Here is an 18,033-nt window from a genome sequence, read left to right on the forward strand (position 1 = left end):
CAGAAAACGGCATTTTGTATGATAAAATTTTAACAGGGCCCCTTAGTTTTAGAAACTATGGACTTTATTTCCAAGTGGATTTTGCAACAGAGTCATTAAAAGTTACTCCAAGGCATTTGAAATTCCTGCATTCCTGCATTAATTATGACTAATTAGTCAATCCTTCCAACCAATAGCCACCACTTGGGTTTTAGCATAATTTATGCTTTGGTTTCTTCTTTACAATGTTCACTGAATTTAAGCAACGTTTTCTTTCTGCCAATACAAGGAAGAGTTAAAATCATATCATCTGCATACAAAAGAATGAATACCTTCCAAGAATCCAGTGAAGGTGATAAAACTATGGTTCTGAAATCCTCTAGATTATGTCATTAAATTAAAAAGCAGTGTGGCTAAAACACACCACTGTTTCACTCCTCAGTTAACTGGAATTGCCTCAGATAGTGGTTGTACTTTTATTTTAGCAGTTGCGTTACCTGGACGTTCCTGCAGCAGGTATAAAAAGTATTGTTAGTACCTGCTAATTTAAACCAGAGCTTCTTTCTATCAACTGAATCAAATGCATTGATGGCTAATAAAATTCAGACCAAAGCTACGTCTGACCCAACAGTAGATTGCCCAACCTTGCTGTAGTTTAGTTTGTTTTATGGGATGGAAACTTAAACTTTATAGTTCTTTTATTATAAATGTTTATCTTTGGGGGTCTTCTTGGTTTTTGTATTTTAAGTTCTTTATGGCCTTTGTACCATATGAACTTGAAAACAAAACAGTCATCTTTGACTCGCATACAAATGAGGGTGGTGGAATGTGCCACCAAGAAGCAGCCCACTTACAAAGACCTTGTTGAGTTTTCAAGGCAAGAGATGAACAGAGGTAGTTTGCCATTGTCTGCGTCTGCAAAGCAAATCTGGACTTCTTTGGTGGTCTCCCATCCAAGTACCAACTGGGGCCTATCCTGCTTAGCCATCCAGGTTAGGGCTGTAAAGGGCCATCCAGGTTAGGGCTGTAAAGTTGCCCCCAACTCTATTACTGGCAGGCTCCCTGGGGGCGGGGGGAAGGGGTTGCCATGCCCACAGCCTGAAGAGAGAAACAAGAGAAATAGATTTGCAAAATGAGCACAAGGGAAAATAGATCAAGACTATAAACACAATATCAATAATCACGTTGACAACTGGACTAAAAGCCCTTTTAGGAAATCTGAGGATATAAAATGAAAAAGTACAATATGTTATCTTTTTCATGTTTTTCATGTGTAATAAAGATTATTTAAAAATTCAGAAAGATTTTAACAACCATAACATACAATTCCCCCTGAGTAGCTATGAAAAAATAAATTTACAAATTGAAAAATTGGAATGCAAAAATAAATTTTAAAAATTATGTTGTAAAAATATAGTTATAAGGCATATTCAGGCTACATTTTTTCTACCCACCTTAAAATATTCATGTCATCTGTTTACAGAGGGTGAAATATGTTGAAAAAAAGACTAATTGCGGTCTAAACCTAAAAAATATAGCAATAATAAATTCAGATAAAATTACTGCTACAGTTATGTACATCGCTAAAGTTGTAATTGCATAAAGAATGTTTAGATAGTCTACCTTTTAAAAGAAAGCAGTGGAATCAGTAGTAGAAAAATTACTCCGCAAGTACTTCAGCTGCATACAATGTATTTTAAGTGCCAACAGTGCACAAAGGTCTCTGCATCCAGAGCAAATACAATCACTTTAAATGGGTGGAGTCCCTAAAGGATCACAGTGCTGAATGATCCTGTGGAGAACTGTTTCCTGCTATTTATAGACCAGAAAGGTTAAGCTCTTGACTAGACAACTGAATTTACCTGTAAAGAACTCCTTGCCTTAAAGGTATAATTGTTCTAAAACAGAGATATTGCAATATAAATCCAAAATCCAACCCTTGTACAGCTCAAAAAATACACCCAGCTGAAGGCTGTCTGATAATGGCAAACTGACAAAATAACATGCCCAGAGCAAGCGTCTTGCCTAAGAGCCAGCCAGCCGGCAGCACCATGATTGTCGGCATCCCCAACAAATGCCCAGTTCAGCAGAAGCAGCCCTGGCGGCCTTCACAGGATGCTGAGCTGAGGAGACTTCTGCTCAGCTGGCATCTTAGCCGACATTCCTCATTTTCCGAGCAAAGAGAGGATTGTGTGTGTGTGTGTGTGTATGCCTAAAGTGCCGTCAAGTCGCAGCCGACTTATGGCAACCCACTAGGGTTTTCAAGGCAGAGACTAACAGAGGTGGTTTGCCATTACCTTCCTCTGCATAATGACCCCTGTTATTCCTTGGTGGTCTCCCATCCCAATAGTAACCAGGGCTGACCCTGCTTAGCTTCTGAGATCGAACGAGATCAGGCTAGCCTGGACCACCCAGTTCAGGCAAGGAGAGGATTAGAGCACAATATAGTTTCCTTTGTCTGAAAGTGTATTGGAGACTTACTGCTTTATATTAGTATTTCTTTTAACAAATGCACATATTTTCCTTTGGGGACCGTTTCCCAGGAAAAGAGGAGGAAGGGCTCTTTAATTTTTAGGGAATCTTTGTTCTGCCTCTCCAAAGACCTTTTCAAGGTGGCTCACAAGTAAAAACAGCACAATAAAAATAATAAAAATATTAAATTATCAATATTAAAAACAAGTAACGGAACCACATGAAAGAACATTCAGCAGTCTAAAACAACATATCTAAAACAGCCCTCAGGCTAGGAGCAGACCATGAAAACATCTAAAATCTTATACCTCAGCAGCTGCTCCTGATCTCAGTCAAGGATCTGAGGGCTGTTGTTTGTAGGAATGTAAAGAGCTGGGAAATCGGATCACATGTCCCCCTAAGTCCCCTCCATTTTGTCCTTGTGTTTCACACCCTCATATAAAAAGATCACATCTGCAACAGCTGCTTCCTTTGCCACTCAGGCTCTTCCTCTTTATTTCTTACAGCAACATTGACAAGCTATTCAGAAAATATCGACCGTGCAAAGTATGGAGGGGAGAGCAGTCAAGAAGCAGGGTCTGGGGGCAACCTGAAGCCTTGGCAGTCTCAGAAGTCCAGCATTGACTCTTGTTTATACCGAGTGGATGAAAACATGGCAGCCTCTACCTATAGCTTGAATAAAATCCCTGAAAGGAGCTTAGAGACAGTTTTATCTCAATCAGTACAATCCATTCCGCTCTACCTGATGCCGCGACCAAACTCTGTAGCAGGTAAGTTGCTCATTTATCCATAGGAAAATTCATGATGAGTTTTCATTCGAATATCGGCATTTTAAGTTTGTAACATGCACACACACACACACACACATATCTTTTTTAAAGTATGCATATGCTTCAAGCTTGTTTAAAAAACATTTCTGGAGAGGTAGCTTACAATAATTGCCTTGCAGATCCTGGATCTCTGGCTGCCCGACTTTCATGGCCCGTGGATTCCTTGGTTTGAACAATGACTGCTGATTGTTCCTAGTTAATGAAGTACTCATATCAGTGTAATTCAGTGTAACTTGTATATATTTATCATCAGATCATACACACGGCTTTCCTGGAAATCTAAATATATTGTTGTTTGAAACTGGAAAACAGGAAAGACAAAATACAACATGAAGTACATAATACAGGAAGGGGACTGTGACCTAATAGGCATCAATGAAACTTGGTGGGATGACACTCACATTTGGAATATTAGGATTGAGGGGTACAACTTGTATAAAAGGGATAGACGAATAAGGAAGGGGAAGGAGTAGCATTATATGTCAAGGATGTGTATACTTGTGAGGAAATACGCCCATCAGAATCTCTCTTTGCACCATACAAATCTGAACCCCAGGCCTGAAATGTTATAGATCCACTATTAGTTGATGGCTTAGAAGATGTTATCTCTCTGGCATACACATGAGGGCTGGCCTTGCTAGGGAGGAGTAACTGCTCAATCACTGAAAGGTTCAGTTGCCCCAGAAACCTCATGCACAAACACACCCTAGGAGGATATTTGCCCAGTGGCGACTTGGGCATCGGCTTCTACATTTATTTGACATTAAAATATTGATACTTTGGCAACTGAAGACACTGACTTCAGGAGGCATGGTCTTCAGACAGGTTGCCTAAACATTTTTCTAAACAAGGTCTTCTCATTCCCATTTGGGAAAGGGAAATCTTGCCCATCTTCTAGAAAGCTCTTTCGGGACAATGTAGACTGGCCTTATAGGAGCCATCTTCCTTTCTTTTGCTTTCTTCAGTGTCGTTGGGATTATCCTTCTTGAATTTGAATTGTATTTGATAATGCTTCAAGAACTTAACATCTCTGTTGTAAGAACCTTCAGTAAGTGAATTTAGGAAGTTAGTGTTGTGGTTTTTATGTACTTTGAACCCTCACTGGAGCTGTATTGTTTTTAACCGTTTTATGATAAAGTTTATTTAGATTTATTATAAAGTTAATTTGCTGTCAGTTGTCTGGTGCTGACCCAGGGTAATCTCGGTTATGTTATCACATGAGGGCCTTGTTCCAGGGTCTCATTGGCCGAGGTCCATCTAGAATCATAGGGTTGGAAGGTACCACCAAGGTCATCTAGTCCAGCCCCCTGCACAATGCAGGAAATTCACAACTATCTTCCCCACACACACACACACACACACACACACACACACACACACACACAGTGACCAGATGGCGCTGTTCCCGTTGCGAAATGGGCCCCTACAAAGACTGGAATCGCCATCTGAAGTTCAGTCTGGCCATTCATATACAAATGCAAATGAGGGCAAGGCTCCTGCTAGCTGCGTGGCCCCAACAGGCCTCCATCCTGCTCAACCCCCTGAGATTGACCAGGCAACTTTCCCAGTGCCTTATGCGTTTCCATTCATGTGGCCAAGGTGTTGCTTTCAGGGCTCCTTGTTCGACCCTTCCTCCCCGCCATGCTATTCTGTGCACATGGCCTTTTCTGCAGATTGTTCCCCTCCAGTCCCAGTGTGCCCTGTCCGCGCCCTCATTCTGTTTGAGGTTCTCCCCCCCTTTGATTTGTGCCTTGCTCTCATTCAGTGCTGCATCCCCTTCCCCAATGCCACACCCCACCTTCCTGGGGCTTTGGGCACCTCAAGGACTCTGGATGGCAAGGGCTTGGGATCCAGGTGAGTGCCCCTGCTATCTTGGGACTATCATTTTGGGGGGAGGGAACAGGCGACTGAAGCAAGCAGACAGCATTCAGTGCCGGATGTAGGTGGTGGTCTTTGAGAGTTCCATCCCCATCCGGCCCACCCACCTACGCATTCACCGTAACAGAGATGTCAAAGCCGATAAAACTTTATTGGGGGGGCGTTAAGTGGGCACGGGAGCGTCCAGCCACAGAGACAGGAGCTCTGGGTCTGCTGGGAGCATACATGCCACTCACCTGCAGCAGGTTTGTAATAAAGCTGGTATCCAGCCAGAGAAGCTGCAGGACAGGGCCAAATCCATTCCAATAGGAGGCTGGTTTGGCAGGCAAGCCTGTGGGTGGAGCAAAAGGTGAATAGTCGTGTGCAAACCTTTACCTGTTGGATGGCTTCCCGCAACAGTCTGTTGGTGTAAGCACTTGTCCCCGTGGTAATCCCACAAACAGCATCCACAGACGAGGAGTCCAAAAGAGAGCTGATTTATTGGAAAACATACAGGTTTGCAGAGCTACAGGTAAATTGGCACGAATGGAAATTGGGAGAACAGTGCAGGGCCTATAAGGGAAAGTACTAGTCACAACGGGTCGTGGCAGCCCCCCCCCCCTCTAATGAGAAGCCGTTCCCATGGGAGATAGCGCTGGAACAGGAATTCAGCAGTTAGCAAGTTCGACCTTGAGAGGCACCTGGTGGAATCGAAACTAAAACATTCACAGTCTGACAGGCTGCAGAGAGCAGTGGAAAGCAGGCCTGACATCCTGCCCTCCTTTAGGCCCCCTCCCCACCATTCCCCATCGGTCCACTCGAAGGCGCTGGCTTGTGAGGGTAGGCAGTATGGAACTGGCGGACCAAACGGGGTGCAGACACATCTCGTGCGCGTACCCATTCATCGTGAGCGGACCTAAAATGTTTCCAACGAACTAAATAGTGGAGAGACTCATGATGGATACGCGAGTCCAAGATCTTTGCAATCTCAAAATGTTCCTCCCCCACAAACATTACCGGTATGTCAGGGAGTGGTTCAGGATGCCACTCGGGAGAAGGCACATGCGGTTTCAGTAAACTGACATGAAAAACAGGATGGATCTGTCGGAGTGATTTTGGGAGTGAAAGTTCCACGGTCACTGGGTTAATGATACTAGCAATGGGAAAGGGACTCACGTACTTGGCACTGAGTTTGTTACACGAGCGGTGGGACCGCAAATTTTTGGTGGACAAATAAACCATGCCCCCCACTGCGTAGTTTTTACCTGGTGAGCGACGTTTATCAGCTTGAGCTTTGTATTTACGTTTAGCTCACTCCAGATTTCGTACCAGCCAAGGCCAGGTTGTCTGAATTGTGTGAACCCAGTCAGCAACACTCTCACCCCCCTCCACCCTGGAGACATCGGTATGGCTTATGGTTCCGAAGTCTTGCCCATAAACGGCCCGAAAGGGGCTGAATCCAGTGGATTGATGCACAGCATTATTGTACGCATATTCAGCAAAGGGTAACAATTCAACCCAATCATACTGATGATAGTTAACATAACAGCGCAAGTAGCATTCTACTACAGCATTCACTCGTTCAGTTTGACCATTGGTTTGGGGGTGGAAAGCACTTGAGAGACCTTGTTCTACCCCCACTAATTTTAAGAAAGCTTTCCAAAATGTAACCACGTAGTTACTTCCGCGGTCGCTTATCACCTTGCGCGGAAAGGAATGTAGACGGAAGACATGTGACACAAAGAGGCGGGCCAGTTTTGGGGCGGACGGGATACCTGCGGAAGGGACGAGATGTACCTGTTTAGAGAACAGGTCCGTGATTACCCAAAGTACAGTTTTTCCCTTGCTGAGGGGGAGGTCAGTCATAAAATCCATAGCAATCACTTCCCAAGGTCTACTCTAATGGTTGCAACAATCCGGGAGGTTTCCCCTGGGCCCTTTTGACCGTAGCGCAGACTGGGCAACTGCGGATGAACGAATCCATGTCAGTTCGCATGCCCGCCCACCAAAACTGCCTCCGTAACAAATGTAATGTTTTTAGAAAACCAAAGTGTCCCGCGGTCTTGGCTCTATGGGCTAGCTGTAGGACTTCCTTCCGGAGCTCTTTAGGCACATACAGCTTAGAGTCCTTGTACCACAAACCTCCACATTCAGTTAGAGCGGAGGGGAGGGCTTGCGCAGAGAGTTCGGCTTGGCAAGCGGAACGAAGTGAGGCCAAAAACGAGTCCGTTAGATCCAACCCATCCGGCGGTGTGGGCTCCATGTTGGAGGGAGGGGATGTCTCCGAGGGGGGTTGGATGGCTGGATTGTCAGAGTAACCGGGTGCCGGTGGAGCTGGTGAAGGAGGCGAGGGGGGTGGCGCGCTCGGGCTGAACGGTGTGGTTGGGCTTGAAGTGCCCCCCTCTGTGGAGGCTGTGGTGGGAGCTGGGCTTGCGATCAGGTTTGGACTGCTAGAGTGGGCAGCAAACCCCTTTGAACAGGAGTGAACAGGGACTCCGTGGGGCGTTCAACCTTGGTTGGATATTGGGGAAGTCTGGATAGAGCATCAGCCAGGACATTTTGTTTCCCCGGAACTGAGCAAAGAAGTCCGCCCAGCGAACTTGCTTCGTGGACAGTTTACGGGCCCCCGTGAGCGCCTCCAGGTTCTTGTGATCGCTCCATACTTCAAAAGGGACTTTAGAACCCTCCAAAAACAGTCTCCACACCGTAAGGGCATGGTGGACGGCAGCCGCTTCCTTTTCCCAGATTGGCCAGTTGAGCTGAGATTGCGTGAACTTCTTAGAGAAGTAAACGCATGGATGTAGAAGACCGTCCCTCCCTTGCTGTAGGAGTGCACCCCCCATTGCCACGTCTGAGGCATCAACCTGAACTATAAACATCTGATCAGGATCAGGGTGCTTTAACACTGGTTCAGAGGTAAACAGTCGCTTGAGAGTATCAAAAGCGGTTTGGCACTGGGGGGTCCAATTGATTCTAGCTGAGGGCAACGTGGCGGTGCTGCCTTTTCCCTTAGTATTAAGGAGATCTGTGATGGGGAGTGCGATTTGAGCGAAGTTGGGGATGAACCCCCTGTAGAAGTTAGCTAACCCAATACATTGCTGAACTTGCTTACGGTGGAGGGTGGTTCCCAACTGGTTACCGACTGCACCTTGTCAGGGTCCATGGTGAGTCCGTGGTGTGAAATTATATAGCCCAGGAAAGTTAATTGTTTTTGGTGAAAGTCACACTTGGACACCTTAGCATAGAGCTGGTTGTCTCTGAGGCATTGCAGTACTTCTCTTACCAGGGCAGCGTGTTCGTCCATAGTTTTAGAGTAAATAAGAATATTGTTCAAATAAACCACCACGCCCCTATACAACAAGTCATGTAGGATCTCATTAATGAACTGCATGAAGACCCCCGGGGCCCCTTTTAATCTGAAAGGCATCACTAAGAACTCATACATGCCAAAGCAACTGGAAAAGGCTGTTAGAGGTACATCACTCTCCCGAATCCTGATTCTATAATAGGCTTCCACCAAGTCAAGTTTTGTAAAGATACGCCCCTCCTTTAATTGTCCCAAGAGATCCGAGATCAAAGGAATGGGATAGGCGTTGGACTGGGTGACTGCATTAAGTTTTCGAAAGTCGATGCATAAGCGCAAGTCACCCGTTTTTTTGCACACAAAGAACGCAGGGGCCGAAGAAGGGGCGGTAGACGGCCGGATGAAACCTCGAGCCAAATTCTTGTCCAAGAATTCACGTAGCACGGTACGTTCAGAAGCGCTCATGGGATAAATTTTACTTTTAGGCAGTTTTTCATTTCCCACTACTTCAATAGCACAATCTGTTTGGCGGTGGGGGGGCAGTACATCACATTCCTGCACATCAAAAACGTCTGCAAAGTCTTGATATTCAACAGGTATTGGACAGGACGAGGGGGATTCTGAGACTAAAGGCGAGGTTGACAGAGGTACAATAGCCACCTCGAGACGGTGTTGGTCGCAGTTAGGATCAGAGAACTTTATAGTCCCAGCCCCCCAGTCAATACAAGGGCTGTGCCCCTTGAGCCAGTTAATTCCCAACACCACTTCGTATCTGATAGGGGCTATGGTGAAGTCGATTTGTTCCCAGTGGTGTCCAATGCCCATCGCCACTCCATGAGTGCGACAATCCACAGGCCCACCCTTGAAATCACTGCCATCCATTTGGGTGAACTGGATGGGAGCTGGCAGGGTATCTGACTTGACTTTGAGTGCTTTGAAAGTGGTTTCATTGATCATGGAGCGGGCACACCCGGAGTCTATGAGTGCTTTAACATATAACTGGGGGCCCCCTTTATGGCGCTGTAAGACTACGTCCACATACACAGTCTCTTCGATCTCACTCACCTTCACCGGAGCTTTGGGTTTTGCAGGAATAGCTGCGAGGGTCCGCGGTGTCGCTCCACTCACTGCAGACCCTGGCCATTTTTTGACAGATCCAAAGGTGATTCAAGGTTCAAAGCAGGGGGGTCCCAGTTCTTGTCTTCATCCGAAGACGGTGAGCTGTCCCCAAGTGGGGCACTTGTAATCCGGAACCCCTATGGGCTCACTGGTGCAGATTCGTGAGGTGCATCTCTGACGTGGAGAGCCGATGGGCCATCCTGGAGCAGAGCTTCGGTTGGCTGTGGTGCCTCGGCGCTGACGTCGCCCCCGATTCCGGGGTGATTCATCCAGTCGAGCAGGAACCAACCGGTCCGGTCGAAGCAGGCAGGCTGCTGCAAAGTGGCCCATGGTTCCGCAAACGAGACAGGCTCCCCTTTGAAACCGAGACGTGCGGTCTTGCGAGGGTAGAGCAGGCCTCCGCGGAGTTGGAGCTGCAGCCTTAGTAGGGGGCTTTTGGTTGCCTCCCTCCTCAGCTAGTAAAATCCATTCTTACAGAGTGTCTGGGTCTCGTTGCATATAAGCCCAGTTCAATATCTCAGGATGCAAGACTTCCTGGAAATAATGTAGTAGCCTCGGTAAATAATTCGGGTAGCCTCGGTCCAGTCCACTATTTTACTGGCGAGCCTTTGGAATTCGTCCGCAAATTCCCACACTGGTGTAGAGCCTTGTCGAAGTTGCAGGAAGGTCGCCTTGGCCTTTTCTCCCTGGAAAGGGTCCTCGAAACGTCGCTGTAACGCTCGCATGAAGTCGTTGAGTGAGCGTATGGATCGGGACCAAGTGTCAAACTGGAGGCATTGATGCCTCTGGCCCCGCCCCCTCCGGCTTCGCAGTTGCAACGCTGGGCCCTCTAACACCTGCCTGGAGCTGCTGCAAACGCCAGTGCTCATAGGTGGGTCCTGCTTGCCATCTTCTCAAGGGGGGGCACTGCTCCTCTGCAACATAAAGGGTGCGAGTTGCCTTTGGTGATACACAGACCTGTGTTTGTTGGGGCACTGTTGTTCACACAACTCCCTCGCTCCCTGACCATCAGAAAGCCCAGATACTGCAGGTGATGGTAAACAGTTGCACATCCATCCTATTTCCCCTCCCCTCAGCCCAAGCACCAAAGCATCACAGCCCTTTGTGGGTGGGGGCAGTGGACAAAGTCTCTGGAGCCGCTGCTGCTGCCGCTTGGTGCCGAAGTGTGCAAGAGCCACCCAGCCCGCGAGGGCTGCCGACCCCAGGAGAGGGAAAGGGAGGGCGGAAAGGTGGTTTGGGGCTCAGTGCCCAGCTGACCTGTCATGGCTTGTCTGCCCCGTCTGGTCCTGCCTGTGCAGCTGTTGTACTTTTGTGGACTTTGCTATCCCAAGTGGGTGTTCGTGCAAAGTGTTCTCCCTGTGTTATTGCTGCCACCATGAGTGCTGCGCCGCTCGCTCTGAGGTCCCTCTGGCAGGGAGCTGGCAGGCAGCACCCCTGGCTGCGCTCCCTGCCTTCTGAGCTTTGGCCCGTCCTGGCTGGGGTTTTCGAAGAACAAGGGGTGCCGCCATTGGTTCCTGGGGAGGGGGCTTGGCCAGCACCTGGGAGTGCTCTATTGGCCGGGGGAGTTAGTTGGCATCCTAAACAATTTGGTACCTTGTTCGCAGGGCTGCACCAATGGGGGGAAGGCTAGAAAATGCTTATAATGGAGCCCTATGGGCTACACCACCATTTTTGATGGGGTAAGTTTGAGCTTCCCAAAGAGGGTGTTTCCCGGGCCAAAAGTCCACACAGGGAGCCAACTCTCTGCCTCCAGGAATACCCGTTTTTACACCAGAACACACGCATAGCTCAGCTATACCTGAGTTACTCTGGTGCAGCTAAGCAATGTGGCTATGCTGCAGTAACTTCCTGACTTGTTAGTCCTGAGCTCAGGTGTAATGGGAGTTACCACGGAACTCATACTGATGCCACAGAGGTCACACTGTTCCCTTAAGATTGCACGGTTAGTATTTTCAGTAATGCTTTTATTGTAGTATCTCTCAGCAGTTCTCAGTGGAAATTCTAAGACTTGGATCTAACTAGTTTTTCCACTGGTCAAAAAGGGAAGAACAGATCCCCTTTCACCCCCACAAAGGCTATGTTTGGGATGATGGGATCTGCGTGGAGAAAGCCATGTGGAACAGGGGCTATAATAAAGAAGAGAACTGAGCGTGGGAAAAGTTGGCTGGATCCAACCCGAAGCTCATTTACTATTTCACATTAGAATATATTCTTGTATGATGTAAAAATAAATGTGCATGAAGTCCTTGTCATTGATTGTTGTTATGTAAACTTAACTTTATGCCATTCAATGTTAAGGAATTAATTCATTTGTTAACTAGTTGCTTTCTGTACTGGCTCCAATTTTATGGAGGTTTTTTAAAAAAACAATACTGGAATTATGTGACATTGTGGTGGTGATGACAGTTAGAATGACCCCTATAGTTGTTTATATATTACAATGCTTTTATCATAGCTTTAACAGAATCACAAGAAACTGTGATGGAGTTAGAATTAGGATTTGTGTCAGCAATACTTCGAAAATCTAGTCATTAAAATAGGAAACACCAAAGGCTGAAAACTGAGTCTGGGTACTACATCTGGGGGCTGGCTCATCAAGCCCAAGAAAATTTGTCAAGGCAAAAGCTTATCTGGGTAAAGAAGCTGAAGCCTTCCCTGCCGTTAGGTAAAGGTAAAGGTCCCCTGTGCAAGCACATGGGGTGACGTCACATCCCGACGTTTACTAGGCAGATTTTGTTTACGGGGTGATTTGCCAGTGCCTTCCCCAGTCATCTTCCCTTTACTCCCAGCAAGCTGGGTACTCATTTTACTGACCTCGGAAGGATGGAAGGCTGAGTCAGCCTTGAACCGGCTACCTGAAACCAACGTCTGTCGGGATCGAACTCAGGTCATGAGCAGAGCTTGGACTGCAGCACTGCAGCTTACCACTCTGCTCCACGGGGCTCCCCGCTGTTACATCTGCACAAAGCTGTCAAAATGAGCTCTTCTAAGGGAGAAGTGTTGCTTAAAATGACGCCTGATGATACCAACTTGGGACATTCAAAAGTTTGCCACAACTCTCCTGCGAGGCATTTTGCTGGTCACGTGCATCTGCCCCAGTTCAGCATCTTCACCAAGTGCTATTGAATCTCAGTTGCTTGGATAAATTTTACTCATTGCCACCTGAGAATATGGACAAACCATTTGGGAGAGCCCAGCCAACAGCCTGCGTGCTCGACCTTGGCCTCTCTGGGCTCCAATCTAGTCATTTTCCCGACATGCCAGTCCCTTGTTGCTCCCTGCTTGGGGTCACCTACCAGGCAGCAGTGACCACCTGTGCCTTAGCGTCTCTTAGCCGGTGAGCAGTCAGAGGTCTTCAGGATGTACTGCAAGACTGTCCTTTGCTGGGGCTTTAATGGGGTTTAGGGTGCAGAGGCATCATTGTAGGGGAGGGCTGGGTTGTGTGGGCTTCTCTTATAGTTTGTATTTTATATTTGAACTTGCAAGTGGCCTTGAGCTATGGGAAAGGCAGGGTGTAAATATTTCAGTACGTAAATAATTCCCTTTGATTTATCTCAGTGAACCGTAGAAGGAGAGCAAAAGCCCAGTTTCTTTGAAGGAGGTAGTGATGAAACAGCCCAGAAAAAAAAGAATACTGCCTGGACCCCAAAGCACTTAATGCCTCTGCCTCCCTGTGACAGCCATCTCCTTCTTGGGCAAGGTGGTTGAGCAAGAACTGTCTGGACACCTAGACAGGCGTTCTTTGGCGACATGGATTACTGAAACCCATTTAAATTTGGGTTCAGGTTTAGGCTTGGGACCCCTGACCACCTTGGTTGTCCTGATGGATGAGCTCTACCAGGAAAAGAGACTGGGAGTGTGGCCCTGTTGATTCTCCTTAACAACTCTTAAATTTCAATACCATCAGCCTTTATGTCCTTCTGGATTGATGGGCTTCACAAGGCTTGACTGTTATCTTACTATGTAATGTTATTGACTGTTAGTGTGTGATTTATTGGAAAAGAAAATGAAATATCTAGGAATTACAAATGACATGGTAAAAACTACAGAGACCATAGAAATGACTAGGCTAATCAAAATGCAAGTAAAGATATTGAACTCTAACAGTACATTTGTTAGGGCTTCTAGGGTATACTCGGCTTCCTATTTGGAAGTATTTCTATCGCCTGACAGTACCAACACTCAGAAGAGCTTTTACTTCAGCAGTTTTGGAGGGCAGATATTAAAAAATGCCAAACTCAAGTAGAACATGTAGAATCTACATTGTAGATACTTACATGACAAAGTTGAAATTATCGAACATATGATCATGGAGTGTCCTATATTTAAAGAGCTGAGGGCCAGTTTAATTACTCCTTTAATTAAAAACATGGAAATGTCCAATGAGGTATCTGGCAGTACGAGGGCGCAGGTGATGTGGCTATTATCAGATAGAAATGATTCTGTTACTCTGTGGCAAAATGTATAGGGGCAATAATTAAATACCAAAAGAATAACACTAAGTAAGGGTTTTTTTATTCTTGCATTTTCTGCTCAAGGCTATAGCTGTGTGAGCAGTACTAGCTAGATGATTGATCGAGAGAGAGAGAGACCGAGAGAGACAGGCAGGCAGGCAGGCAGACTGACAGACAGACAGACAGACAGTGTGGTCAGGTATCATCAGTGTGCAGATGAGACTCGGCTCTACTTCTCTTTGTCACATGAGTCAGCTGAAATTATGGGTATTCTGAACTGCTGCTAGAAGCAGTAATGAGCTGGATGTACACCAGAGTATTCATGTTTAGTGGTTATTATTTATTTATACCTACACTGATTTTTAGTTTAGTTTTGTTGTGTTATATCTTTTGTTCTTGTTTTGTCGCCCCAAGAACTAGTTTTGGTTGATGGCAGGATAGCAGTATTTTAAATTGCAGAAAAATAAATGTGAAACGGAAGGGAGGGTGTCTGGAGGGCTGGTGGAAGAACATCCATGTTGAAGCGCGATTGCTCATTTCAGAGCCTATTCTCTAGCAATGATTGTGGGAAAGAAATCGGACCTTTCTGGCTCTGCTCAGTGCCAGAGAGCAATGTTGCTTGGTGCACTGAGGAGTCTTTTGCAAACTGGACCCCAGGAGGAGCTGGTAGAGCCCCCAACAGCTGACTGGGACTACTTTGCAAAGTATTTTGCAGATAAAATCCATTGTAACCCATTCAATTTAGACTCTATGTTAATTGCAGTTCAGATGGTGGATGTTCCTGAGGGTTCCGCTTGTCATGTTCACATGGATGTCAGCTTGTACAGTGTGAGGATGTGGACAGAATCCTTGGAGAGGTGAGGCCCCCCCCCCACTTGTTTTCTTGCCCCTCTTGGCCAGTTAAATCTGCCAAGGAAGAGCTGGTATGTTGACTACAGCAGAGTATGAAAGCTGCAGTACATCATTTTGAAGAAAGCAGCAATAAGATGTTTATTTTAAAAAGCTTTCCTTGCATCCTTCTGACCAGATCAACTTTTGGCCTCTGTTAAATTTGCCTGAGGTGCTCGAGCAAGTGATGGCACCTCAGTTCAAGGCACTTATGATCCAGATTATTTGTATCCTCTTCGATCCCCCTTCTGATCCTCATACAGGGCCTGTATATGGATCACCCCACCTTTGTTAGGCAGCTGCCAGGGAGAGTGCATCTGTGTTCACTTTCCTGGATTTCTCAGTAGTTTTTGCTGTGTCCTTATTGTCTGTTTGGCTAAGATAGGGATGGAGAATGTTTTGCAGTGGTTCTAATATGTAATTCCTGATAGACACAGTCCAGAAAGTAGGGCTGAGAGACAACTGTCCTAAACCTTGACCACTGGCTTATGGAGTTATGCAGGGTTCCCCCCTTGTCCTGTGTCATGTAACATCCACATTCAATAGCTGGGAGAGGGTCTCTGGAGACATGGCACAGGGTCATAAATATGCGGATATTATGCAACTCTGTCCCAGTCCTAAAATACTTAAATACTGCAGTGCTCTGAAAAATCCACCTGATGTTATTTCCAGAGAAAAAGGATAATGAAACAGTAAAATCTGAGATCTCAAAGCAGAAAGCCCCCCCCCCCCCCGAGCAGATTTCAGAAATGTAATGTGGTAGTGGGCAATCTAGATGTCGCAGAAGTGCTGTTTATGTAAAGCCAATATAAGGATGTGTTTCTGGACTCAGCCCTACTGCTTGAAAAGCAGATTGCACAGGTGTCTAAGGGTTGGTTCCACCAATTTAGGCTGAATTCCCAGCTGTTGCCATTCCAGGGAGGGGATTGGGGTTTTGCCACAAGCATGCATGCTTAACATCCAGACTAAATTATTGCAAGGTGCTTCATGTGGGGCTGCCCTTGAAGAATGTTTAGAATCTTCAGATAGTTCACAGTGTGTGGAGCCATTCTAACCAGAACCTGCCAGTTCTGTCTGTTGTGGGGAGGGGACGGGGAGGTGATTGTAAGCCTGTTTGATTCTTCCTTAAGTGGTGGAGAAAGTCGGCATATAAAAAAACCCCAACAACTCTTCTAAACTTTCTAAATTTTAGATAAGCATGCCAGCCAGCACATATTTTCCCAGCAAGCAAGGAACAAAAACAGAAAGTGATAAGGTTGTGCTAATTCAATCTTTAACCCAAGATGGCTGTCCTCTGGCCTCTACACTACAAGAGCAACATAGGGCAAGGTTGAGAATAGGCAAACTAGGTTTCAGAAAAGGTATTTGGCTGGTCACAGACAAATAAAGAGTAGGCACTTCTTTTGTACATAAATACATATATATTTTGTTATTTCAGGTGGTACTACTAAGTTTCATTTATAACTGCTTGACACTTGGTTTCACACTGAGAGGGCTCTCTTTTGGTTGACTGTTTCTGTTTGGTTTTCACTCAAAATTCACTTAAATACAATGTTTCTTCAGTTTTTAGGAGTTAGGAGCTGTAAACAAACTTTTCACCAATTTATTCCTTAACCTGGACTGGGATCACACTTGGCTCCAGAGATATTTCTCCTAAACCCTTTAGGGATCACTCACTTCACCAGAGCGATTTCCCTCTCTAGTTTAGAGATCACTCTTTCCTTCAGAGCTGTTTCCCACTTTAATCATTAGGACTCCCCTCTCCACACTTAGGGATATTGTCCTCATTAATAACCAGTTGCTATGACCCTATCTTGATCAGACAACTCAAGCAGTGTTCCTTGGATTTAAACACCTGAGGAGAAAACCCTCTCCAGACAGCTCCCACCTCTGCCCAGCTGCTCTGAGCTCCATCTGTGCGGAGCGGACTCTCCGCTCTGAACGGTTCCAGTTCCAGCGGCCCCTCGCAGAATTCCGCAGCTGTCTGTCAGGTGGCTCCAAGGCCAGAACAGCTCCCTGGAACTGAGCAGCTCTTCACAGGAGTACCTCTGCCTAAACAAGACTGATCTAAAATCAGCTGCTTCTGCTGCTGTGCTCTCTGTGTGGGGCAGCCAAGCCACCACCACCCCACACACACTATGTTCTAGCTTCCAGGGCATGCTCTACTGTACCTGATTCTGGCAGCAGGGATTGTAACCGGGAGGAAGGCCTGCAGCACAGCCCTGGAGCTGCCAGTGCAGCTGATGCCAGCCAGGTAAATTTGGGGCTGGTTTGCTCCTTCCTTTCCTTTTAAGCTTCAAAGGGACATTGGGAGTAGACCTGGCCTCCAGAGCTTGATAACTGAACTGCTCACCTTCAGCCTCACCAGCACCAAGCTTCTGCCCGTGCTCTCCTCTGTGTCTGCCTGGCCATAGACTTTTCTCTTCTGTTGTCAAAGGCACAGCTTCTTCCATACATCCATAAGGGAAGCAAGGCAACAGAACACGACTGACCTTGATTTTCTGAATTTTCTATTCTCCATCCATGAAGTAGTTTACACCCTATTTTCATGTATTCAACTGAAACAATGGGCTTGGCAGCAGCGGAGGGGGGAGTCTCCACATGCATGGCGATAAGAAACCATGTTGTCTATGCTTGAATGTCCTCATTCATTGCCCTTGGGACAGCCTACTCCCCAAACTCTCTAACTCCTTTTTTGTCTCAGTCTTCTCCCAAAAGAGGAATAGTGCTCAACCTGGGAATAATGGAGGAGAGGACGCAATAGGGGAATTACAGCATAGTATAGACACTGAGATAGTACCGGAATACCTGGCTACTCTCAATGAATTCAAGTCTCTGGGGCCGGACAAACTTCATCCAAGGGTGTTAAAAGAACTGGCTGAAGTGATTTCAGAACCACTGGCAATAATCTTTGAGAATTCATGGAGAACAGGAGAAGTTCCAGCAGACTGGAGGAGGGCAAATGTGGTACCCATCTTTAAAAAGGGGGAAAAAGAAATCCCAAGCAATTATCGTCCAGTCAGCCTGACATCAATACCAGGTAAAATACTAGAGCAGATAATTAAACAGATGGTCTGTAAGCACTTAGAAAGAAATGCCGTGATCACTGACAGTCAACATGGGTTTCTCA

The 18,033-nt window shown here is 46.4% G+C and overlaps 1 protein-coding gene across 2 annotated transcripts in view; it reads left to right on the top strand.

Moving 5' to 3' along the window:
• Nucleotides 1-18,033, top strand: part of TANC2 (tetratricopeptide repeat, ankyrin repeat and coiled-coil containing 2) — a 287,584-nt gene that overhangs the window by 196,660 nt on the left and 72,891 nt on the right. For both annotated transcript variants that reach the window (XM_056863337.1, XM_056863338.1), the window contains one exon: nucleotides 2,958-3,221. In XM_056863337.1, the coding sequence (XP_056719315.1) occupies nucleotides 2,958-3,221 (264 nt within the window). The remainder of the gene's footprint in view (nucleotides 1-2,957; nucleotides 3,222-18,033) is intronic.

This window comes from Euleptes europaea, chromosome 18, assembly GCF_029931775.1.
Source record: "Euleptes europaea isolate rEulEur1 chromosome 18, rEulEur1.hap1, whole genome shotgun sequence".
Classification (NCBI taxonomy): Eukaryota; Metazoa; Chordata; class Lepidosauria; order Squamata; family Sphaerodactylidae; genus Euleptes; species Euleptes europaea.